This window comes from Oncorhynchus masou, chromosome 25, assembly GCF_036934945.1.
Source record: "Oncorhynchus masou masou isolate Uvic2021 chromosome 25, UVic_Omas_1.1, whole genome shotgun sequence".
Taxonomy (NCBI): domain Eukaryota; kingdom Metazoa; phylum Chordata; class Actinopteri; order Salmoniformes; family Salmonidae; genus Oncorhynchus; species Oncorhynchus masou.
This window is the reverse complement of record NC_088236.1, coordinates 39,439,047-39,465,984: the sequence shown is the minus strand read 5'-3', so window position 1 is coordinate 39,465,984 and position 26,938 is coordinate 39,439,047. Positions and strand designations below refer to the sequence as shown.

Below are 26,938 nucleotides of genomic sequence, written 5' to 3'. Positions count from 1 at the left end.
TCTCTCTCTCTCTCTCTCTCTCTCTCTCTCTCTCTCTCTCTCTCTCTCTCTCTCTCTCTCTCTCTCTCTCTTTTCGTCTTGGAGACGGTGCTGTGCAGCTCCCTGTCACTCTGCTCGGTTTACGTGCTATGCTCTGAGCTGCCGTGCTGTGCTGCGCTTCTCCTCTCCTTCTTGCTTCTCTCGACTCTCTTTCCCCGTCACCTTCTGTTTGTTCTTTACTCTGTTCTACTCTGCTAGTTTGGAACGTATGCACCGGGTCGACTGGGATACTGGGATACTGGGATACTGCATGTGGAGAGAGGGCTGGATGCTTCAGGTGCTCGGAACTCGGCCGTCGGACCCCGTGGATCTGTGGGGTGGGAAGGGAGGGGAGGGGTGGGGGAGAGAGAGAGGGGGGAGGAAGGGCACCCAGGTGAAGGAAGGGCTGACTTGCCGTGGAACAAGGATGAAGGTGGTGGTCTGGTGTTGTGGGTCATGCTCTGCCGGGATCTGAGTTGTTCTATTTGGCTGGAGACCCCGTTGCTTTGCCCCCGGAGGGGCTCTTTTCCTGGAAAAGCCGGGAAAAGCCAGGCGGGAGGAGCGGGAACCATGAACCAGCAGCTGGATCCTCCGCGGCCAATCAACTGGACCATCAGGAAACTGTGCGCCGCAGCCTTCCTACCATCTGTACGCCTCCTCAAGGTATGGGTACCAGAGGGGACTGGGGAGTGGAGGAGGAGAAGTGGAGTAGGAGAGAAGGTTGTGTAGGAGGAGAGGGACGATGAATGTAGGGGGGTGGGGGGGCAGGTGGGGGAGTTTGAGATTGACATAAGAGGGTGGTTAAGAAAAGCCTCAAAGTACATTTACACAGGGATATGCTTCTCCCAGATCTGTTTATTCTGTCTTACCTACTCCTATTTGGTTATTGGCAAGACAACTCAAACAGACCAGGCGGGGACCAAAGTGTCACAGGAGGAGGTTACAAGGAAGAATAGCCATTATACTGTGTACAATGACTGTTTGGTGAAGATATCTGAGCAATTAGGTTCAAATAGTGTTATATCCAATCTACACTGCCCTGTTTTCTGTTTGGCATTTTTTGCTACAGTGTTAGGAGCTAGTAACACAAGCATTTTTCTGCACCCGCTATATCTTCCACACTGTGTACACAACCAATAAACTTTGATTTGATTAGTTTGATTTGATTAGATGTGTGATTCATTCTTGATGTGCCTTCCTTGAGGTTTTGCTTAGCTGGGTGAAAGTGACCACGCTGTAACAAATGTTCTCTGGTGGTGGGTGCCGTTTATGATTAGGGAGGACGACTATTATTTTAAGAAATTATGATCATGGCCTTATTTCTATTACAGCATATTGGAGCTTAATATAATGAAATCACCCGCACACACAGTTCACTATCACAGCATCATCACATCTACAGCTCTCCTCCGCTGATATTTTCACTTAACTTGTGGACTTCAGTGCACAACACAAAAACTGTCTGGGACCAGGCGAAAAAAACTATAACTATAACTAACCAATGATGTACTGTATATAACGCCATGATGACTGACATGGGGCGATGTATTGAAGCCACCTCCCAGCCATCTTGGTACTCATCCTCCATTGGAAAAACAGATTTTGGAAGCTATATAGATGCATTTATTGATGTGTACATTCATTTTTTGACACATTTATTCTGTTACACCTTAATGCATACTTTTCAATTATATTATGTTAGCTAAAATTAAATATATTGTTTGAAAATACTAATGTTACTGTCCACACTAAAACAAAAAAGTACTTAAATACATGTAATTTTGTCAGTTAAACATTGGATTGAAATACTGTAGAAATACATTCATTCCTATGGAGGACTGCTCCTACTGGGGAGTACCAATATGGCTGAATGCTCCTACTGGGGAGTACCAATATGGCTGAATGCTCCTACTGGGGAGTACCAATATGGCTGAATGCTCCTACTGGGGAGTACCAATATGGCTGAATGCTCCTACTGGGGAGTACCAATATGGCTGAATGCTCCTACTGGGGAGTACCAATATGGCTGAATGCTCCTACTGGGGAGTACCAATATGGCTGAATGCTCCTACTGGGGAGTACCAATATGGCTGAATGCTCCTACTGGGGAGTACCAATATGGCTGAATGCTCCTACTGGGGAGTACCAATATGGCTGAATGCTCCTACTGGGGAGTACCAATATGGCTGAATGCTCCTACTGGGGAGTACCAATATGGCTGAATGTTCCTACTGGGGAGTACCAATATGGCTGAATGCTCCTACTGGGGAGTACCAATATGGCTGAATGTTCCTACTGGGGAGTACCAATATGGCTGAATGCTCCCACAAGAGGAGTACCAATATGGCTGAATGCTCCTACTGGGGAGTACCAATATGGCTAAATGCTCCTACTGGGGAGTACCAATATGGCTGAATGCTCCTACTGGGGAGTACCAATATGGCTGAATGCTCCTACTAGGGAGTACCAATATGGCTGAATGCTCCTACTGGGGAGTACCAATATGGCTGAATGCTCCTACTGGGGAGTACCAATATGGCTAAATGCTCCCACAAGAGGAGTACCAATATGGCTGAATGCTCCTACTGGGGAGTACCAATATGGCTAAATGCTCCTACTGGGGAGTACCAATATGGCTGAATGCTCCTACTGGGGAGTACCAATATGGCTGAATGCTCCTACTGGGGAGTACCAATATGGCTGAATGCTCCTACTGGGGAGTACCAATATGGCTGACCGGTGGCTTCAAAGACTCTCAATAGCCAAAACATAGCATCAGCAAACCAGAGTTTATAAACACCATTGGAACTAACCCACAGTCCAATCCATGTGTATAGCAGTTTAATAGTTACCCGGTGGCAATCATTTCATTTAACCGAAAGCTTACCTTGACTTGCATCAAAGCTGGGACCGAGAGACTGAAAAACAGCTTCTATCTCAAGGCCATCAGACTGTTAAACAGCCATCACTAACATTGAGTGGTTGCTGCCAACATACTGACTCATCTCTAGCCACTTTAATAATTAAAAATGGGATGTAATAAATGTATCACTAGCCACTTTTAAACAATGCCACTTTGTATAATGTTTACATACCCTATGTTACTCATCTCATATGTATATACTGTACTCTATACCATCTACTGCATCTTGCCTATGCCGTTTGGCCATCGCTCATCCATATATTTTTATGTACATATTCTTATTCATTCCTTTACACTTGTGTGTATAAGGTAGTTGTTGTGAAATTGTTAGATTGCTTGTTAGATATTACTGCATGGTCAGAACTAGAAGCACAAGCATTTCGCTACTCTCGCATTAACATCTGCTAACCCTGTGTATGTGACAAAGAAATATTGATTTGATTTTGATTTGACTTGGAAGAGTTGAAGTATTGGATAGCCTTAACCAGCTAGCAAACATAAATATTATGCTTCTCTGTTTGAGTCAGGTTGTTGAGTAGGCTAAATTAGCTGTATTAGCTAGCTAAGTAAGCGAAAATTAAGTTCTCCCTCTCTGCTGCTACTCAATTGTTTTAGAAATTAATTTGTTCAAAATTGCTCAACTATTGTCTTTCTCTGTTTGAGTCAACTACTCACCACATATAATGCACTGCAGTGCTAGCAGGCTCTAACATATGCTTTTAGTACTAGATTCATTCTCTGATCCTTTGATTGGATGGACAACATGTTAGTTCATGCTGCAAGAGCTCTGATAGGTTGGAGGACATCCTCCGGAAGTTGTCATAATTACTGTGCAAGTCTATGGAAGGGGTGGTAATCATGAGCCTTCTAGGTTTTGTATTGAAGTCAATATACACAGAGGAGGACGGAAGCTAGCTGTCCTCCGGCTACCCTACAGAGTGCTGTTGAGGCTACTGTAAACCTTCATTGCAAAACAATGTGCTTTTAATGTTTCACTATTTTTATAGTGAATGGTTCTCCTCTTCCTCCTTCTCTCAGGAGCCTCCACTGGTTTGGTTGTGTGCCTGTGTTCACTGTATTTGCACATTGTATGAGAGGGAGTGATAAATGTGATTAACATATGAGGCAATTTATTGGCTGTCACAAGATATTTATAGACCTGGTTATAAACTGTCTTTATTCATTGGCTAGTGTGAACATGTTAAAGGCTGTTTATAACCATGCATTTTGATATACATTATTATAGAGCTCTTGTCTGTGTTCTCCCCAGTCTTCTTTTGATCTCTCAGCATCAAAGTCTCACAGCAAGTACTGTATCTCTATGATGTTAAACCAGGCCAGTTGAATGTGTGTGTGTGTGTGTGTGTGGACGTGTTTCTATTTGCATGTGTATAGCTCAGTCAAATGAATCCTATTGTAATCACTGATGGGGTCTGTATGCATGAGTGTATAAGGCATTAACAGAGAGATGGGAAACGTGTGTGCATTGATGTGAATGGCTTTCTAATCACTGATGGTTCTAGATAGTGTGTCTGGTCCATCTCAGGAGATGTCAGAATGGCAGTGTACGTTCAGCCTAATAAGCCTATCGTTATTATGTATGCACAATTATGCACCTCAAGCCCTTTCCCAGTCTCCCGTGGATTTGACCTAATTACCTGGCTACCATGTAAAGCATTGTCTAGTGTGTGTGTGTGTGTGTGTTTGCGTTCGTGTGGCTGTTAGGCAAAAGGTACAATCACTGAAAGCACACCCATATTCGCATTTGCTCGACATACTGAAATAAATAAATCTTACCGTATTACTCCACTCCTTTTTACGAGACCAAAAATAACATTTGGTGAGTTAATTTAATTTCATATAAGGTTACATGAGAGATGTTACAGGCCTGTCAGTGTTCATATTTCAGTTAGAATTCCATTTAACCCATCTCAAGTTCAAAGGTATTGTTTTAGCCCTCTCATTTCAGCTCTCTCATTTGATGGCAAAGTAAACATGTTATAATGTGACATATTAGTATCTCACAATATCAGTATATTTCACAATAAACAAGTCACTCACATTAATATTCAAAGTAGGCATAGTAAGAGAGACATTAGTCTTTTACAGTGTGAAATGTTTAAGTACTATCCATACACACAGTAATGGCAGTGTAGTAGAATACATGGAATACTTGTACAGTTGTGCAATAAGAGGCAACAGAGTCATCTTGTGACAAGAACATGGAGAGAGTAGATACTTTATTGTCAATCGATGAGAACAGAAATGTGTCTTCTGCTTTGCCCAACATCCTGCAGTGCAGCAACACCTGGTGGAGAGCAATTGTGCATTATTCAAGGACACAATGTCAGGAGACGGTACATGGAGACGGTACATCCAGCCACCAGTTCAGTTCCATACCCATTTTTGTTACATCCTGGGCATGAACCATTGTAGCCATGGCACCGCACTCATTCATTGCTCCTGTAGTAGCCTAGTGCTGTAGTAGCCTAGCCCTGTAGCAGCCTAGCCTTGTAGTAGCCTAGCTTAGCAGTGTTTCCTGATCCTGGTCCTAGGGACCCAAAGGGGGGCACATTTTTGGTTTTGCCTTAGCACTACACATCTGATTCAAAACAAAGCTTGATACGTTGATCATTCAAATCAGCTGTGTAGTGTTCAGACAAAAATAAGATTTTGCACCCCTTTAGTTTCCCACGACCAGGATTGAGAAACAGAGGTTGGAGAGGCAGACCAGCAGCTGGAAGGTTGCTGGTTTAAGCCCCGGGCCAGGCAACACAGACATGGGAATGCAACTGAACTGGCAGCTGCAGGGCTGTTGGTCATTGATCCCATGTACCATCTCCTGCCTTTGTACCCTTGAGCAAGGCACCTAACCCCCCACAATTGCTCTCCATCAGGGGGCTCTGCCCTGCTACTCAACCTGTGTCAACGTGTGTGTTTGTTGGTGTTGGGAAAGGGAGAATACACATTTTCCATTCTAACCAATGGATTCTAAAGTTGTATTAAATTCTTCTTTGGAGTCATCCATGTATAGACAGCCCCGACAACACCAACTGGCTCCCCATGTAGTCTACTCCATCAAGCATTATTGACTGGAAAAAGGACAACACATTAGACTCCTCTCCACAGGCATTTGTTGAAGTATATTAGCACAATATTGATTGGAGACATTTTACTTTGATTATAACCTACCCCAGTGGGAATACGACGAGATAAAGACATATTTTACTGGTTGAAATCAGGTCAGGGTGTCTTATAACCAGGTCACAACCAGGTTTAGTCGTCTTTTTTCCTGACGTCTTTTTGATTTCATGAAAAATACATCTTATTTTGGTTGATATCTGTGTTTTGGTTGAAATCTGATTGAACTACTGATCAGTTATCTAAATGCTACTAAATGAATAGACTCCAATCTATATAAACATGTGCATAGTGTTTGTGGGCCATGCGCCCATTGCATATAAGACACTAGAACCATTACCATTATACACATTTGAGTAATGTTCTTTTTTAGCAGGGACTTGGGGGTGACTTGGGGGACTCAGCATGGACTCGGACTCTGGGGGCTTCATGTGGGCCGTGCTTTTCAGAGACAGGCAGAATCATATTTCTCTGGGCTCTGGCTAATGGTACTTGGGCATAATCAACTGCAGCCTATCCGTCCCGATCAATTTTTTTCAGGAGTAGGGCCATTCGAGGTTTTTATTTTCACAGGCATTCCCATGATAGTACGAACCGGCGCGGCAGGTTCCAGAATCTCCAGTGTAGCGCCCGGGGGAGGTAAGCGGGGTTCTCGGGACACTGGGGTAGGCTGTGAAGAAAAGCTGCTGATCGCGGGGTTGCTGAGAGTCTGGGGGATTACTGGTGTAGCCCGCTGCCTAGAAGGGAATCTGCGGAATTTCTCTAGCAATGTATCAAATGCCTGGTCATGGCGTTCTGCCAGGGTATGGAGTCCCTCCATAAGGCATTGCAGTAAGTCCTCGTGTCTTCCAATGGGGGCTCCTTGCTGGGAGTCTTGAGAAAAGGAAGACTTGAGAAAAAGGAAGACGGGAAAGCACGCTGGTAAGACCTGACAAGACTAACTGGCAACAGACAAAGAGAGAACACAGGTATAAATGCACTGAGGATAATGGGGAAGATGTGCGACACCTGTAGGGGTGCTTGCTCAGTGCATTGCTTGAGCATTCCATACAGCACATGAGACAACTACACCACCACACAACAATACCACCACTTGGAAACAACAAAAGCCCCTCAATTTAAAAGATTTGACTGCTAAGTTTTCTTAATTAGGCGATTGTTCGTTAGAGAGAGAGAGAGAGAGAGAGAGAGAGAGAGAGAGAGAGAGAGAGAGAGAGAGAGAGAGAGTGAGAGTGAGAGTGAGAGAGAGAGAGAGAGAGAGAGAGAGCAGTGGTCTAAGGCTAGCTGTGCCACTAGAGATCCTGGTTCGAGTCCAGACTGTCACAGCTGGCTCTGACCGGGTGACCCGTGGGGCGGCGAACAATTGGCCCAGCATCACCTGGGTTAGGGGATGTGGCGGGCCGGGCGCATGCACGCTGACATGGTCGCCAGGTGTACAGTGTTTCCTCTGACACATTGGTGTGGCTGGCTTCCAGGTTAAGTGGGCATTGTGTCTAGAAGCAGTGCGGGCGGCTTGGTTGGGTCGTGTTTCGGGGTACGCACGGCTCCCGTCCTTCGCCTCTCCTGAGTCCGTACGGGAGTTGCAGCAATGAGACAAGACTGTAACTACCATTTGAATACCACGAAATTGGGAAGAAAAAGGGGTAAAAAAAGATAAGAAAAAAAAGATGTGTGTTCTGTGTGAGCAAGAGAAGGGGGGGAGAGATGAGGATCACAATAACTTATAGAAAAGATTATCATCATGTCAATATTGTCATTCTACCTGTGAGTGTGTGTGAAAGAGAGAGCGATACTTTTTACAAATCGGCAATAAGCTGGAGTCAGGTGGTCATTACCAGCTTATGATGAGGTCTTAACTATGACCAGTAGGCTACATACAGTGGTGTAAAGTAAAATTACTTTAAACTACCACTTAAGTAGATTTTCGGGGTATCTGTACTTTACTATTTATATTTATGACAACTTTTACTTCGCTACATTACTATATACAGTTGGGAGAAAAAGTATTTGATACACTGCCGATTTTGCAGGTTTTCCTACTTACAAAGCATGTAGAGGTCTGTAATTGTTATCATAGAGGTACACTTCAACTGTGAGAGACGGAATCTAAAACAAAAATCCAGACAATCACATTGTATGATTTTTAAGTAATTAATTTGCATTTTATTGCATGACATAAGTATTTGATACATCAGAAAAGCAGAACTTAATATTTGGTACAGAAACCTTTGTTTGCAATTACAGAGATCATATGTTTCCTGTAGTTCTTGACCAAGTTGGCACACACTGCAGCAGGGATTTTGGCCCACTCCTCCATACAGACCTTCTCCAGATCCTTCAGGTTTCGGGGCTGTCGCTGGGCAATAAGGACTTTCAGTTCCCTCCAAAGATGTTCTATTGGGTTCAGGTCTGGAGACTGGCTAGGCCACTCCAGGACCTTGAGATGCTTCTTACGGAGCTTCCTATGTCGCCCATACCAGCCTTGTGCAAGTCTACAATTTTATCCCTGATGTCCTTACACAGCTCTCTAGTCTTGGCCATTGTGGAGAGGTTGGAGTCTGTTTGATTGAGTGTGTGGACAGGTGTATTTTATACAGGTAACGAATTCAAACAGGTGCGGTTAATACAGGTAATGAGTGGAGAGCAGGAGGGCTTCTTAAAGAAAAACTAACTGGTCTGTGAGAGCCGGAATTCTTCCTGGTTGGTAGGTGATCAAATACTTATGTCATGCAATAAAATGCAAATGAATTACTTAAAAACACACTCACTCACTCACCACTCACCATACAAGGTCAAATGGGGAGTGCCAGGGCACACTGGACCTACCTAAAGGATTTGGTGTCAAATTAGCTCTGGAGGCAACAACATAACTTCATGGAAAATAAAATGAATGTGCAAACCCCCCTGAAATAGAGAAGGGGCTATAGATGTTGCATTAGATTAATCAATTCTGTATTTGTTTTGTAGGCTGCCACCACCGCATCCTCGTTAAGCAAAGCTTTGCATAGCATCACCTCTCCTGTGCTTGAAGGAGAACTGGTCACAGACTCCTCTGTCTAAATTGTTTTTAACACACATCACGTTACATCTCAAACTAAATAAAGTTAGCTCTGAGGTGCTCTCGGAAACTTTACATGACCTTATGATCTACTATTATGGATAGCCTACAAAATTGTACTTTGTAACGGATAGATTTGAAACAGTACTTAAGAACAATACTTCATTCTAAACATACTTAAGTAAAAGTAAAGTTACTCACTTTCAGTACTCGGATGTGTGTGTGTGTGTGTCTCAGTCACCAGATCTCAACCCAATTTACAGTGCCTTCAGAAAGTATTCATACCCTTGACTCATTCCAGCATTTTGTTGTGTTGTAGCTTGAATTTTTTCTCTCACTCATTTATAACAATAACCAATAATGACAAAGTGAAAACATGCTTTAATAAATGTTTGCAAATTTAATGAACATGAAATACAGAAATACAATATCTAATTTACATAAGTATTCACACCCCTGAGTCAATACATGTTAGAATCACATTTGACAGCGATTACAGCTCTAAGTCTTTCTGGGCAAGTCTTGAAGTGCTTTCCATGCCTGGATTGTACTGCCTGGATTATTTTTAAAATTCTTCAAGCTCTGTCAAATTGATTGTGATCATTGCTAGACAGCCATTTTCATGTCTTGCCATAGATTTTCAAGCCGATTTATGTCAAAACTTTATATAGGCCACTCAGGAACATTCAATGTCGCATTGGTAAGGAACGCCAGTTCATATTTGGCCTTATGTTTTAGCTTATTGTCCTGCTGAAATTCCCTTGGAAGATAGCATCCTTGCCCACATTGATTTAAATGTAATTCAGAATAATAATAATAATAGGCCTCCCAAGTGGTGCAGTGGTGCAGTGGTCTAAGGCAGTGCACCTCATTGCTAAAGGTGTCACTGCAGGCCCTGGTTCGATTCCAGGCTGTATCACACCCGGCCATGATTGGGTGTCCCATGGCGCACAATTGGCCCAGCATCGTCCGTGTTTGGCTGGGGTGGGATGTCATTGTAAATAAGAAATTGTTCTTAATTGACTTGCCTGGTTAAATATATATTTTTATAAACGGATGTCTGTCAGGGTGGGTGTGAACAGTGAAAATAAAGATGAAATTTAGAGATAGCCAAAAGTGTTGGATGCTCATGGGTCCAGTGTGCGATGGTAATTCAATAAGTCTGTGCCATGATTAATTCTGATCCTAACTGGTAATTAATCAAGTTCTCTGACGTTTTCAACCAGTAATTAAATCCCCCATTAAAAGAGTTTTCCCTTCGACCTTCAACCTTTTACTGCAATGGGCAAAATCAGAGTCACAGTGTCTTAAACAAATCTATGTTGAAACAACAGTATACACCTCACACACATGGTTATGGGCTTTAAAAAAAGAAGACACCTGTACCATGTCAGATGTTGAACTGTATTACATTTTGAGTTTGCATCACAATATTACACATTATATACATCACAGAAGAGTGAAATATAACAAAACTGTTTGAAATAGAAATACCAGATTTTTGCCGGGTTTTTGAAATAATGTTCATTAATTATGAAATTCTAAAAAAAGGTGACCGACAGCCTCGATTCGAACATATGTAGCAAAATTTGAAATTGTGTTTTTTTTTTACATTGGATAACAGTAGAGACACAGAGCTAGAATATGGTATGTCATACACTGTAGTTGAGGAACAATGGGAAAGTAATTCTGCTTTGAAAGTTGATAATCCCGTAACCCCACTTTTGAGAAAATGGCCCTTGAATGTTCTGGTACAACTGCTGGAGAGCTGTCCTTTGTCTACACCCATTCAGAATCGTTCACACCCTCTTAAGCCTTTGCCCCATCCATCTCTTTAAGGAATCATATGTGAGGACATGTGGTAAACACACGCTATAAGAAAATCAAAGTTATTTGTAACATGCACAGGATATAGAAAACGGGGTAAGCTGTACAGTGAAGTGGTTACTTGCATTGTAGCAATTTCAACAACAGAAAGTGTCCAGATCAAAATATTGAATCAATATCTTATCATTATTAGATGACCCTTATTGATGGGTCACGTGAAGGAAATGATATAACACCCCACATCTAGCTCAGTGGATGGGTAAATATTGTCTAGACATGAAATACAATATCAAATCAAATTGAATTTGTCAAATACACCAAATACAACAGGTGTAGACCTTACAGTGAAATGCTTACTTACAAGCCCTTAACCAACAATGCAGTTTTAAGAAAATACCCCCCAAAAAGTAAGAGATAAGAATAACAAATTATTAAAGAGCAGCAGTAAATAACAATAGCCTAGCTGGGGGCAATGCAAATAGTCTCGGTAGCCATTTGATTAGCTGTTCAAGAGTCTTATGGCTTGGGGGTAAAAGCTATTTAGGAGCCTCTTGGACCTAGACTCGGTGCTCCGATACCGCTTTCCGTGCGGTAGCAGAGAGAACAGTCTATGGCTAGGGTGCCTGGAGTCTTTGCTATTTTTAGGGCCTTCCTCTGACCCTACCTGGTGTAGAGGTCCTGGATGGCAGAAGGCTTGGCCACAGTGATGTACTGGGCCGTACGCACTACCCTCTGTAGTGCCTTGCAGTCGGAGGCCGAGCAATTGCCCTACCAGGCAGGCAGTGATGCAACCGGTCAGGATGCTCTCGATGGTGCAGCTGTAAAACCTTTTGAGGATCTGAGGACCCATGCCAAATCTTTTCAGTCTCCTGAGGGGGAATATGTTTTGTCATGCCCTCTTCATGACTGTCTTGGTGTGCTTGGACCATGTTAGTTTGTTGGTGATGTGGACGCTAATGAACTTGAAGCACTCAACCTGCTCCAGTACAGCCCCGTCGATGAGAATGGGGGCAAGCTCGGTCCTTTTCCTGTCGTCCACAATCATATCCTTTGTCTTGATCACATTGAGAGGTTGTTGTTCTTGCACCACACGTTCAGGTCTCTGGCCTTCTTATATGCTGTCTCATCATTGTCGGTGATCAGGCCTGTCACTGTCGTGTAATCAGCAAACTTAATGATGGTGTTGGTGTCGTGCCAGGCTGTGCAGTCATGAGTGAACAGGGAGTACAGGAGGGGACTGAGCACGCACCCCTGAGGGGCCCCCGTGTTGAAGATCAGCGTAGAGGATGTGAATAAGAGTGTAACCTACCCTTACCACCTGGGGTCATCCCGTCAGGAAGTCCAGGATCCAGTTGCAGAGGGAGGTGTTTAGTCCCAGGGTCCTTTGCTTAGTGATGAGCTTTGATTGCACAATGGTGTTGAACGCTGAGCTGTAGTCAATGAATAGCATTCTCTCATAGGTGTTCCTTTTTTCCAGGTGTGAGTGAAAGAGCAGTGTGGAGTGTAATAGAGATTGCACCATCTGTGGATCTGTTGGTGCGGTATGCAAATTGTGTGGGTCTAGGGTTTCTGGGATAATGGTGTTGATGTGAGCCATGACCAGCCTTTTAAAGCATTTTATGGCTACAGACGTGAGTGCTACGGGTCGGTAGTCATTTAAGCAGGTTACCTTAGTGTTCTTGGGCACAGGGACTATGGTGGTCTGCTTGAAACATGTTGGTATTACAGACTCAGACAGGGAGAGGTTGAAAATGTCAGTGAAGACGCATGCTCGGAGTACACGTCCTGGTTATCACTAAGCTAAGGACCCTGTGACTGAACACCTCCAATGCTTAATATGAGCCAGAACAGGATCTGACACCTCTCAAGTTTGGACTGCTTCCTCCCCGGATCCCATTTGCCAGGATCCGGTACCTCTCTTGGGACGAAACAGCATTTTCACTGTTTGCAATGTAAAAATGACAATATAACTAATAAGAGTTAATTTAAGTTGTCTCTTCTGTAATACTCCTTCCCCTAAAAAATGTAACGTGAAAATGTGCCTGATATTCTAAGAACTGATTTGTGTTGGACGGGCTCTGTTTTATGGTTTGCGCAACATTATAGCCTGCATAAACCAACACGTGGCCATTGCTGTGGTTAGAGAAAGAAGTGTGCCTGTATCTCTTACAGAACTAGAATGAGATTCACTTTCTGTGATCTCTCTCTCTCCCTCTCTCTGCTCTGATAGACATGAGCCTGCAACTCTCATCTCTCCAGCTTTGCACTTCACCCTTTATTTCCTTATAGAGTCATAGCCGTCGGAAGGGTGCTGGATGTGCCGTAGCACCCCTGATAAATTGAAATACATTTGCTAAAGTTATTGATTACTTCTGTCTTTTCAGATAGTAATGAAATCATTCAGAATACTACACCAGGACTAGTCCTATAATTTAGCCACACAGGATCAATATCTTATATACTGTATATAAAAAAACATGCCTAGCTGTGGATTTTGTAGCCCAATCACAGTCTGGAACCTGTGGCAAATCTGTCAGTGAACAGCATATAGCCAAAACCTTTCACAATATTTCAAATACAATTGCAGGAAAACACAGGTTGGAAAGCAAATGGATTCTGCTGAAAAGAGATTACTAATTTGGCTGTAGGCTATCAAATTATGTTATCAACTTCCAACTTGAGCGAACAGCATTCTTTTACAAAGTAAAATTGGAAACTGGAAAGATTTTTTTATGACTATATTGTTATTTTATATTTTTTAGGACTATTTCCTCCTCATATTGTACAATATGTGTCTACACACACCAAGGCTATTGATGGATTCAAGACAAGGTCATTTTTATTGGTCTTTTTTTTAATCAGATTCTCAGTTTGTCAGTGTCAAAGTAGCCTTTCATTTAGATTATTTGTGAGGTATTAAAAAATATTACGCTAATTAGTCTTCAGTCATTTAAAATGTTGTTGAATTGCGTGAAATGCATTTAGAAAAGGCCACTCGTCTTCTTCAAGTGATTCTACACTAATGCTGTTTTCCAGCACATGAAAGCTATGATATGCATGCAATGCTTAATTATAAAGGTGATTATTTTTTAAATACGTTCCGGTACCTCATTGATCCGGCACCTACCAATTGACAAATTAAGCACTGAACAGCTCCCTCTGCAACTGGATCCTGGACTTCCTGACGATACGTCCCAAGGTGGTGATGGTAGGCAACAAAACATCCGCCACACTGAACCTCAACAAGGGGGCCCTCAGGGGTGTGTGCTTAGTCCCCTCCTGTACTCCCTGTTCACCAACGACTGCGTGGCTGTGCACGACTCCAACACCATCATTAAGTTTGCCGACGACACGACAGTGGTAGTCCTGATCACAGACGACAATGATACAGCATATAGGTAGGAGGTCAGAGACCTGACAGTGTGGTGCCGTTACAACAGCATCTCCCTCAACACCAGCAAGACAAAGGTCTGATGGTGGACTACAAGAAACGGAGGCCCGAGCACGCCCCCATTCACATCGACGGGGCTGTAGTGGAGCGGGTCAAGAGCTTCAAGTTCCTTGCTGTCCACATCACTAAGGATCTATTACAGTGGGGCAAAAAATTTGTGCATGTTCTCCCACTTAAAAAGATGAGAGAGGCCTGTAATTTTCATCATAGGTACACTACAACTATGACAGACAAAATGAGAGAGAAAAAATTCCAGAAAATCACATTGTAGGATTTTTTATGAATTTATTTGCATATTATGATGGAAAATAAGTATTTGGTCAATAACAAAAGTTTATCTCAATACTTTTTTATATTCCCTTTGTTGGCAATGACAGTGGTCAAATGTTTTCTGTAAGTCTTCACAAGGTTTTCACACACTGTTGCTGGTATTTTGGCCCATTCCTCCATGCAGATCTCCTCTAGGGCAGTGATGTTTTGGGGCTGTTGCTGGGCCACACAGACTTTCAACTCCCTCCAAAGATTTTCTATGGGGTTGAGATCTGGAGACTGGCTAGGCCACTCCAGGACCTTGAAGTGCTTCTTACGAAGCCACTCCTTCGTTGCCCGGGCGGTGTGTTTGGGATCATTGTCACGCTGAAAGACCCAGCCACGTTTCATCTTCAATGCCCTTGCTGATGGAAGGAGGTTTTCACTCAAAATTTCACGATACATGGCCCCATTCATTCTTTCCTATACACGGATCAGTCGTCCTGGTCCCTTTGCAGAAAAACAGCCCCAAAGCATGATGTTTCCACCCCATGCTTCACAGTAGGTATGGTGTTCTTTGGATGCAACTCAGCATTCTTTGTCCTCCAAACACAACGAGTTGAGTTTTTAACAAAAAGTTCTATTTTGGTTTCATCTGACCATATGACATTCTCCAAATCTTCTTCTGGATCATCCAAATGCTCTCTAGAAAACTTCAGACAGGCCTGGACATGTACTGACTTATTAAGCAGGGGGACACGTCTGGCACTGCAGGATTTGAGTCCCTGGCGGCGCAGTGTGTTACTGATGGTAGGCTTTGTTACTTTGGTCCCAGCTCTCTGCAAGTCATTCACTAGGTCCCCCCGGGTGGTTTTGGGATTTTTGTTCACCGTTCTTGTGATCATTTTGACCCCACGGGGTGAGAGATCTTGCGTGGAGCCCCAGAGCGAGGGAGATTATCAGTGGTCTTGTATGTCTTCCATTTCCTAATAATTGCTCCCACAGTTGATTTCTTCAAACCAAGCTGCTTACCTATTGCAGATTCAGTCTTCCCAGCCTGGTGCAGGTCTACAATTTTGTTTCTGGTGTCCTTTGACAGCTCTTTGGTCTTGGCCATAGTGGAGTTTGGAGTGTGACTGTTTGAGGTTGTGAACAGGTGTCTTTTATACTGATAACAAGTTCAAACAGGTGCCATTAATACAGGTAACGAGTGGAGGACAGAGGAGCCTCTTAAAGAAGAAGTTACAGGTCTGTGAGAGCCAGAAATCTTGTTTGTTTGTAGGTGACCAAATACTTATTTTCCACCATAATTTGCAAATAAATTCATTAAAAATCCTACAATGTGATTTTCTGGATTTTTTTCTCTCTTTTGTCTGTCATGTTTGAAGTGTACCTATGATGAAAATTACAGGCATCTCTCAACTTTTTAAGTGGGAGAACTTGCACAATTGGTGGCTGACGAAATACTTTTTTTGCCCCACTATATGTGTGCATGTGTATCCATCTTTGGCTTGGTTGATCACAGGCCCGTGGTCCCAGAAGTAATCGCCTCCTGTCCTGACTCTCTTATGCACTCTACACACACATTCATTCCGACTTCCATGTATTTCAGAATGAGTTGAGCTGGCTGCTTGATGACAGTAAAAGGTTTTTGGTTAGGTGCACTTAGCATTATTAAATCAGTCTGATCAATTATTATAAGTGCTACCTTCTTCCTGTGTGCTTAGAATGTGGAGTGAGACACTTCCATCTGGGTGTATGTAGTTGTGAATGTATGTCTCTCTCTCTGTGTGTGTGTGTGTGTGTGTGTGTGTGTGTGTGTGTGTGTGTGTGTGTGTGTGTGTGTGTGTGTGTGTGTGTGTGTGTGTGTGTGTGTGTGTGTGTGTGTGTGTGCGCATGAGAGAGACAGTGATGGATGCATATGTGAGGTTGCACGTGTGTATGTGTAGTGTATCTGTGTCAATATGGGTATGTAACTTCCTTTGGTGTGTGTGTGTGTGTGTGTGTGTGTGTGTGTGTGTGTGTCTTCTAAGGTGTGTTTATTCTTGAGTATTTAAATGTTGTTGGTATTCTACATGCCTGTTAGTTTATGCATTCCTTGTGGGGTAATTGATAGATGTCCAATTGACCAAAGGTGAATCAATACATACATTTCTCAATACACTTCTGTTTGATGATGTATCTATGTTTATGGGGTATATTACACTCAAGGCTGTTAGAGTAATGAAGATGTAAATTAAGGGAAGTAAGTAGGATACGTAGGTACATTTCCTCTTGTTCAGACGTTTGGCTTGTACCAAACGTGTTTGCTCTGGGTTATAAAACACCAAGAGTGAAGCCAAGCTGTATTGTGTATCTAGTCCCAGATGTGGTCTAATGAGAGACTATAATGTGGTCTAATGAGATGAAGCCATTAACTGCTTTGTAAGGAGTATCACCATTGTAGAATGTGTCCATATTTTTTTTTCTTATACATTTCAATATACACTGCTAAAAAAAATAAAGGGAACACTTAAGCAACACAATGTAAATCCAAGTCAATCACACTTATGAGAAATCAAACTGTCCACTTAGGAAGCAACACTGATTGTCAATAAAGTTCACATGCTGTTGTGCAAATGGAATAGACAACAGGTGGAAATTATAGGCAATTAGCAAGACACCCCCAATAAAGGAGTGGTTCTGCAGGTGGTGACCACAGACCACTTCTCAGTTCCTATGCTTCATGGCTGATGTTTTGGTCACTTTTGAATGCTGGCGGTGCTTTCACTCTAGTGGTAGCATGAGACGGAGTCTACAACCCACACAAGTGGCTCAGGTAGTGCAGCTCATCCAGGATTGCACATCAATGCGAGCTGTGGCAAGAAGGTTTGCTGTGTCTGTCAGCGTAGTGTCCAGAGCATGGAGGCGCTACCAGGAGACAGGCCAGTACATCAGGAGATGTGGAGGAGGCCATAGGAGGGCAACAACCCAGCAGCATGACTGCTTTTGTGCAAGGAGGAGCAGGAGGAGCACTGCCAGAGCCCTGCAAAATAACCTCCAGCAGGCCACAAATGTGCATGTGTCTGCTCAAACGGTCAGAAACAGACTCCATGAGGGTGGTATGAGGGCCCGACGTCCACAGGTGGGAGTTGTGCTTACAGCCCAACACCGTGCAGGATGTTTGGCATTTGCCAGAGAACACCAAGATTGGCAAATTCGCCACTGGTGCCCTGTGCTCTTCACAGTTGAAATCAGGTTCACACTGAGCACATGTGACAGACGTGACAGTCTGGAGATGTGTTATTTTAGTGTTCCCTTTATTTTTTAAAGCAGGTTATTTACCATCACCTAAAATGTACACTACATGACAAAAGGGACACCTTCTTGTCGAATATATCATTCTAAAATCATGGGCATTAATATGGAGTTGGTCCCCCCTCTGCTACTATAACAGTCTCCACTGTTCTGGGAAGGCCTCCACTAGATGTTGGAACATTGGCGCATTAGTGAGGTTGGGCACTGATGTTGGGCGATTAGCCATGGATCGCAGTCCAATTCATCCCTAAGGTGTTCGATGGGGTTGTGGAGGTCAAGGCTCTGTGCAGGTCAGTCAAGTTCTTCTACACCAACCTCGATAAACCATTTCTGTATGTACCTTAATTTGTGCACGGGGGCATTGTCATGCTGAAACAGGAAAGGGCCTTCCCCAAACTGTTGCCACAAAGTTGGAAGGGCAGAATTGTCTAGAATGTCATTGTATGCTGTAGCATTAAGATTCCCCTTTGCTGGAACTAACGTGCCTAGCCCGAACTGTGAAAAACAGCCCCAGTCCATTATTCCTCCTCCACCAGACTTTACAGTTGGCACTATGCATTCAGGCAGATAGCGTTCTCCAAACCCAGATTTGTCCGTCCGACTGCCAGATGGGAAAGCGTGAGCTTTACACCACTCCAGCCAGGTGATTTAAGGCTTGTATGCATGCGGCTGCTCGGCCATGGACACCAATTTAATGAAGCTCCCGACAAACAGTTATTTTGCTGACGTTGCTTCCAGTGGTCGTTTGGAACTCGATAGTGAGTGTTGCAACTGAGGACAGCACTTGGTAGTCCCATTCTGTGAGCTTGTGTGGCCTACCACTTCGCGACTGAGCCATTGTTGCTCTTAGATGTTTCTGCTTCACTGTAACAACACTTACAGTTGACCGGGGCAGTAGGGCAGAATTTTGATGAACTGACTTGTTGGAAAGGTGGCAACCGGAGCGCCTAGTCGTGGTCCAAACGGCTTCTTAACAGCTTCTACCCCAAGCCATAAGACTCCTGAACAGCTAATCAAAGGGCTACTCAGACCACTCTTTTACGATGCTGCTACTCTCTGTTTGTAATCTATGCATAGTCACTTTAACTCTACCTACATGTACATATTACCTCAATTTCCTCAACTAACCGGTGCCCCCGCACATTGACTCTGTACCAGTACCCCCTGTATATAGCCGAGCTTGTTAATTTTAGCACTGCTGTTTAATTATGTTACTTTTATTTTCTATTTTCTATTTTTTTACTTAACACTTATTTATTTGTTTTTTTCTTAACTTCTTAAAGCATTGTTGGTAAAGGGCTTGTAAGTAAGCATTTCACTATAAGGTCTACTCCTGTTGTATTCGGCTTATTTGACAAATGCAATTTGATCGATTTGATTGACAGAATAGCCCGGGTACTCTACAACAGGCTGGCCTGATGGAATCAATGTTAATGATGGAGTGTTCTTTGATAAGCTCAGTATGAAACAGTTAAGACAGGGACAAGTTAATGTCATTATCTGACTGGACTCAAATTAAAAGGCTGGAAACAAAAAGGGAAATGCTGGCTTCGTCTTCTAAATGGCTCCAGTTCTTGATGCATTTTAACACTGTGGCTCAACTTTGGGGGTAAGAGCTCCACTCCACGTAGAGAGCATCATGCATCTATCATTCTAGGTGCCAGAAAGTTTTTTTTTCAGTGACGTGACTCTCACTCTCTCTGACATTAAACCAGCAAGACACGCTAATAACATCGCCATTGACATTCAGTACCAGTCAAAAGTTTTGACACACCTACTCATGACCCAATACACCTCCAGGTGATGTAAGAACTATTTGACCAAGAAGGAGAGTGATAACCTGGCCTCCACATTCACCTGACATCAACCCAATTGAGATGATTTTGGATGAGTTGGACGGCAGATTGAAGGAAAAGCAGACAATGCGTGTTTAGCATATGTGGGAACTCCTTCAAGTCTGTTGGAAAAGCATTCCAGGTGAAAATGGTTGAGAGAATGCCAAGAGTGTGCAAAGCTGTCATCAAGACAAAGGGTGGCTACTTTGAAGAATCTCAAATATAACATTTGTTTAACACTTTTTTGGTTACTACATGATCCCATAGGTGTTATTTCACAGTTCTGATGACTTCACTATTATTCTACAATGTAGAAAATAGTAAAATAAAGAAAAACCCTTGAATGAGAAGGTCTGTCCAAACTTTTGACTGGTATTGTAGGTCTTTGTGACATATGTCTTTGTACCTGTACATATCTATCACATTCGGTCCATTCTGATTGCTAATGATATAAGAATGTTTCACCATGACATCTATACAGATCTTCTATACGGTTTCTGTCCTCACTAGTATATTTCAGGTTAGACCTTTTCAGACATTTTGACATAGACAAGTGTCAAACACTGAATTAGAATTCTATTGATATCTAGAAATCTAACTTTACGTTGTCCAGTCTCCCTGAGTCATGTGCATATTTTCATAGATTATTTCAGTTGTCATTGATCAACTCAGACAGTGTTTTGGTCTCTAACGCTTCGGCTCAGAGATTGTTTTTTTTTGTGTACTTCTGTTTAGCGTAGCTCTCTGGAGCCGGGAGATAATAACCCAGTAATATAAGTGGATCAGTCCCTCAAAATGGACTTAATGGTTAAATGTCTGTCCCCGTTGGAGACGGCATACCTAATACAGCCAGTCTGGATTTTGTTAACGCTCATGTGCACACACGCACACGTTTGTTTTACTGTCCTTGATTCCCATTCAAAATAAGTTGTACCCTAACCCTAAACGTAACCCTAAAGCTAACCTTAACCCCTAACCCTTATTGTAACCCTAACCCTAATTGTAACCATAACCCTACACCTAACCCCTAAGCCTAAAATAGCATTTTTCTCTGTGGGGACAAGAGAAATGTTCCCACTGGTCTTCATTTTCCTTGTTTTACTATCCTAATGTGGTCCCCACAAGGATGGTTAAACCAACCAAACACACACACACACACACACACACACACACACACACACACACACACACACACACACACACACACACACACACACACACACACACACACACACACACACACACACACACACACACACACACACACACACACACACACACACACACACACACTCTAACTGCAGAGCTCGGCTGACCTTTGAAACTGTGCTGCAGTATTAAGCCAACCTCCTCCTCTCCTCCTTAATAGCTGCTGTTAAATAGGCTTGATACCCATGACAGAGCGGCTATCTCAGGGATTAACAGGGAGCATAGACATTGTTTATTTTCCCTTGCTCCTGTGTGGGGAAAGGGTGCTTACATACCCCAGACGAACCAATAGGACAAACCATTTGGGAGTTCTGACAACATTAAGGTTAACAACACATGTTCACATGTGGGGGGGGGTGGTGGTTCTTCTAACCTTGTGGGGATAGTGAAACAAGGAAAATTCATTATATTGGTTAGGCTGACAGAGATTCGACCCTGTCGCAAAGTCTTTTTGTTCTATATCTATGGACGTGCCCAGTTGTTCGTTCTAAATGTTCCATTGCCATGCTGGCTGGAAAGGCTCTTATCCATTGCTTGCTACATGCTTTTTACAGTGGTGATCAAGTTAATGAATTGCCTGGCTGGGCGATGAGACAGTGGAATATGCAGGATTTCTCAGATAGAACAGAAAAAATATATACATTTTTGCATCCTAGGCTTACCCGTGCTAAGCTGTTTTTTTTTTTACCATGGCTTAGAACGCGTCTCAACCAATCACAATGCTTATTTCTACCAACCCTTTGTAGAAAATAAGATTTTGAATGGAAATTAAATGTAGGTCCCCACGAGGATAGAAGAACATAACGTGTGTGCTTGCATTAATATATTTTTATGGGATTTTTTAAACACAGGTAGATAAAACACAGGTAGATAAATTGGTGATTTTCTATGTGTGTGAGTGAGCGGAGAGCGAGAGAGAGACAGATTGCATGGAATCGTTAATGGGATTGTGTGTGTCTCTGAGTTATAGGCCATGCATTCAAAAATGGGTTTTCCTTCTCTCTCTTTCGTTCTGTTTTCTCTTGACTCTGCAGAACCATGGACATGTTCATGTCTTCTCCATCTGACCAAGAGCCTCGAGCAGTGTTGATAATAGTTGCTCTAAGGGGTAAGGGTTCTTTATGTGACGGGCCTGTTTGGAGTCGCTGTAAGATGATGCTAGAGTTTGATGAATACCACTCAAGAGGTCTGCTCCATCTCAGGTTGAGACAAATAGTGAGGAGGGAAGAACAACAGGTTGTTACCTGTGGCTGAGGTCTCAGGGATTTGATCTAGCAACCGTTTGGTTAATGGCCCAACGCTCTAACCACTAGGCTACCTGCCACCCCTAAATATATAGGCCACCATGACAAGACAATTAGATTCCTGTGGAGGAACCTTTGTGAATGTCTGAGTGTGCTCTGTGCCTGTAAGCGTGTGCACATACTGCAGATTACACAGTCTGTTCTGGCGTACGCTCTCATTGGCATGCTTGTGCAATGTGCACACTTCAGTGTGTGTGTGTGTGTTTGTGTGCGGTGTTTGTTACCTACATAGAATTATAATAGTAATTTAATAGGATCTCTGGTTACATATGTGTTGTTTCGAGACTTTGCATGACACATATGACTGTGACATTAGGGTTCTGTGCAAGAGTGCAGAGATGCAGCACATCAATAGGATTATACCCTAGTGTGTAAAGGCAGAGATTAGTAAGTGGCTCCTGCATGAGAGGGCCATTCTTTCTGCCAGTCCTTGGCTATTTCTCCAAAAGATATATAACTCTTATTGCGATAGTGGTTATAATAATTATGTTCCGAGATCCATAGACATACTGCTTAGAATGCATGTCCAATAATATTGCATTATGTAGGGATGGGCATGGTTAATTGAATATCCGGATATCCGAACGGACGTTAGTATACAATTACTTGAGTGTTTTTTTTGTCCGATTTTAACAATGAACAATCTTGGTGATATTTTTCCCGATAAAGTACATTACTTTTGATAAAATCAATGTTTATTGGTTGCGTACACAGATTTGCAGATGTTATCACAGGTGCAGCGAAATGCTTGTGTGTTCTAGCTCCAACAGTGCCGTAATAACTAGCAATAAAAAATAAACAATATATGATACACAGAAGAAAATACAAAATAAATTACATACAGTGCCTTGCGAAAGTATTCGGCCCCCTTGAACTTTGCGACCTTTTGCCACATTTCAGGCTTCAAACATAAAGATATAAAACTGTATTTTTTTGTGAAGAATCAACAACAAGTGGGACACAATCATGAAGTGGAACGACATTTATTGGATATTTCAAACTTTTTTAACAAATCAAAAACTGAAAAATTGGGCGTGCAAAATTATTCAGCCCCTTTACTTTCAGTGCAGCAAACTCTCTCCAGAAGTTCAGTGAGGATCTCTGAATGATCCAATGTTGACCTAAATGACTAATGATGATAAATACAATCCACCTGTGTGTAATCAAGTCTCCGTATAAATGCACCTGCACTGTGATAGTCTCAGAGGTCCGTTAAAAGCGCAGAGAGCATCATGAAGAACAAGGAACACACCAGGCAGGTCCGAGATACTGTTGTGAAGAAGTTTAAAGCCGGATTTGGATACAAAAAGATTTCCCAAGCTTTAAACATCCCAAGGAGCACTGTGCAAGCGATAATATTGAAATGGAAGGAGTATCAGACCACTGCAAATCTACCAAGAGCTGGCCGTCCCTCTAAACTTTCAGCTCATACAAGGAGAAGACTGATCAGTAAAAGCAACACAGCTCATCACCCTGAACACACCATACCCACTGTCAAACATGGTGGTGGCAGCATCATGGTTTGGGCCTGCTTTTCTTCAGCAGGGACAGGGAAGATGGTTAAAAATGATGGGAAGATGGATGGAGCCAAATACAGGACCATTCTGGAAGAAAATCTGATGGAGTCTGCAAAAGACCTGAGACTGGGACGGAGATTTGTCTTCCAACAAGACAATGATCCAAAACATAAAGCAAAATCTACAATGGAATGGTTCAAAAATAAACATATCCAGGTGTTAGAATGGCCAAGTCAAAGTCCAGACCTGAATCCAATCGAGAATCTGTGGAAAGAACTGAAATCTGCTGTTCACAAATGCTCTCCATCCAACCTCACTGAGCTTGAGCTGTTTTGCAAGGAGGAATGGGAAAAAATTTCAGTCTCTCGATGTGCAAAACTGATAGAGACATACCCCAAGCGACTTACAGCTGTAATCGCAGCAAAAGGTGGTGCTACAAAGTATTAACTTAAGGGGGCTGAATAATTTTGCACGCCCAATTTTTCAGTTTTTGATTTGTTAAAAAAGTTTGAAATATCCAATAAATGTCGTTCCACTTCATGATTGTGCCCCACTTGTTGTTGATTCTTCACAAAAAAATACAGTTTTATATCTTTATGTTTGAAGCCTGAAATGTGGCAAAAGGTCGCAAAGTTCAAGGGGGCCGAATACTTTCGCAAGGCACTGTAGGATGAGCCATGACTAGAATATAGTATATACATATATAGTGAATGAATCAGTATGTAAACATTATTAAAGTGACCAGTGTTCAGTGACTCTATGTACATATGGCAGCGGTCTCTAAGGCGCAGGGTAAATTACTGGGTGGTAGCAGGCTAGAACAGTGACTCAGGTTCAGGGCAGCGTACAGGACGGAGGCCTGCTCGTGTTGACTGTTTAATTAACAGTCAGATGTCCTGGAGATAGAAGCTGTTTCTCCGTCCCAGCTTCGACGCATCTGTACCTTTTCTGCTTCTAGACGGTAGTGGGGTGAACAGGCAGTGGCTCGGGTGGCTGAGGTCCTTGATGATCTTCTTGGCCTTCCTGTGACACCGGGTGCTGTAGATGTCCATGGAGGGCAGGCAGTGTACCCCCTGTGATGTGTTGGGCTGACCTCATCAACCTCGCTGGGGAGTCCTGCGGTTGCGGACAGTGCAATTGCCATACCAGGCATTGATACAGCCCGACAGGAGGCTCTAAATGGTGCATCTGTAGAGGTTCGTGAGGGTCTTAGAGGCCAAGGAGAATTTCTTCAGTATGAGGTTGAAGAGGAGCTGTTGTGCCTTCTTCACCACGCTGTCTGTGTGAATGAACCATTTCATGTTGTCAGTGATGTACACGCTGAGGAACTTGAAACTTTTTACCCTCTCCACTTTGGCCAAGTCGATGTGGATGTGGGTGTACTCTCTCTGCCTGCCTCTGTCGGTCTCCTTTATTCCACACTCAGCTCCTTTGTTTTGTTGACGTTGAAGGAGAGTTATTTTCCTGGCACAACTCCGCCAGAGCCCTCACCTCCTCCCTGTAGATTGTCTCATCATTGTTGGTAGTAAGGCCTACCACTGTTGTGTTGTCAGAACTTGATGATTGAGTTGTAGACATCTGTGGCCATGCAGTCATGGGTGAACAGGGAGTACAGGAGGGGGCTGAGCACGCACCCGGTGGGGCCCTCTTTTGAGGATCAGTATGGTAGAGGTGTGTTTGTCTACCTTCACCACTTATGGTTGGCCTGTCAGGAAGTCCAAGGAGTGGTTCAGACCCAGGGCCCTAAGCTTAGTGATGAGCTTGGAGGGCACTTTGGTGTTGAAGGCTGAGGGCGGGGGGCGGGGGAGGGCCTTGTGGCCATCCCGGAAAGGAGACTAGCAATGATCCAGGATCCGTGTTGCACATGTAGCACAGGAGCTATGTGAATAGACATTTTTCCTCAGATTTATTTTATAGTCCCCAGCTATAATAACTGTGACCGACCACCGCAATTTGGTCTTAAGTACCAAAATTTGAAATTGTGTTTTTTACAATGGATTAAATGGTCAGAGCTAGAACATTTTATATAATACACTGCAGTTGAGGAACAATGTGAAAGTAATTCTGCTTTAAAAGTGTATGAACTTGTAACCCAACTTTTGAGAAAATAATCTGTGAGCGTTTTGGTACAGCTACTGGAGAGCCCCTCTTTGTCTACACCCATTTGGCATCTTTCACACCCTCTTAAGCCTTAGCCCCACCCATCTCTATAAGGATTCAAATGAGGCCATGTGCTAAACAGAGAGAATAGTGTAGTAAACAACCAAAGATTTCAAGACTAGAAGTGGTAAAAGTAGTAGCCTACAATAAGGAAAAACTCCAGGTAAAAATGCACTTAATCTAGTCCTTGGCCTGTATCCTAATCTGACTTTGGGCATGTTTTTCTTCACATTACCGTCTCTGGTAAACACACACTATCCACATAAAATCCATGTTTATTTGTCACATGCACATTGTAATGGATGCGTGTTGGTGGCAGGGAAATCAGGTGCAGGAGAACGAACTTGGTAAAAAACGGAGTTGTTTAATAAATGCTGATAAAACTCCAAAAACCAAAATGTACAAAATAACAAAATTGGGTACAAAACCCGTCGCACACCAACATAATACATGCACAATCACATACAATAAAACAATCTCCGACAAGGACATGAGGGGAAACAGTGGGTTAAATACACAACATGTAATTGATGGGATTGGAACCAGGTGTGAAGGAAGGCACGACAAAACCAATGGAAAATGAAAAATGGATCAGTGATGGCTAGAAGGCCGGTGACGTCGACCGCCGAACACCGCCCGAACAAGGAGAGGGACCGACTTCGGTGGAAGTTGTGACACACATGATACAGAAGGTGTCAATGGTACAGTGAAATGGTTACTTGCATAGCAATATCAAAAACAGAAAATGCACAGATAAAATATTTTATAATTATTAATTGACGCTTACCCCACACAGGAAATTATATAACCACCCCAATTATATAACCACCCCACAGCCATATCTAGCTAAGTGGATGGGTTAATATTGTCTAGACATGTACACATGTTTATGAAATACAATAGATGGCCGTAAAAACCCTCAGATACACCTGGCTAGCTTGATGGATCA

General features: G+C 42.9%; 1 protein-coding gene across 4 annotated transcripts in view; it reads left to right on the top strand.

The window, feature by feature from the left end:
* Nucleotides 1-588: 588 nt before the first annotated feature.
* LOC135514303 (transient receptor potential cation channel subfamily M member 3-like) overlaps nt 589-26,938 on the top strand; it is a 237,460-nt gene continuing 211,110 nt past the window's right edge. For all 4 annotated transcript variants that reach the window (XM_064937692.1, XM_064937691.1, XM_064937690.1 and 1 more), the window contains exon 1: nt 589-681. In XM_064937692.1, coding sequence (XP_064793764.1) covers nt 589-681 — 93 coding nt within the window. The remainder of the gene's footprint in view (nt 682-26,938) is intronic.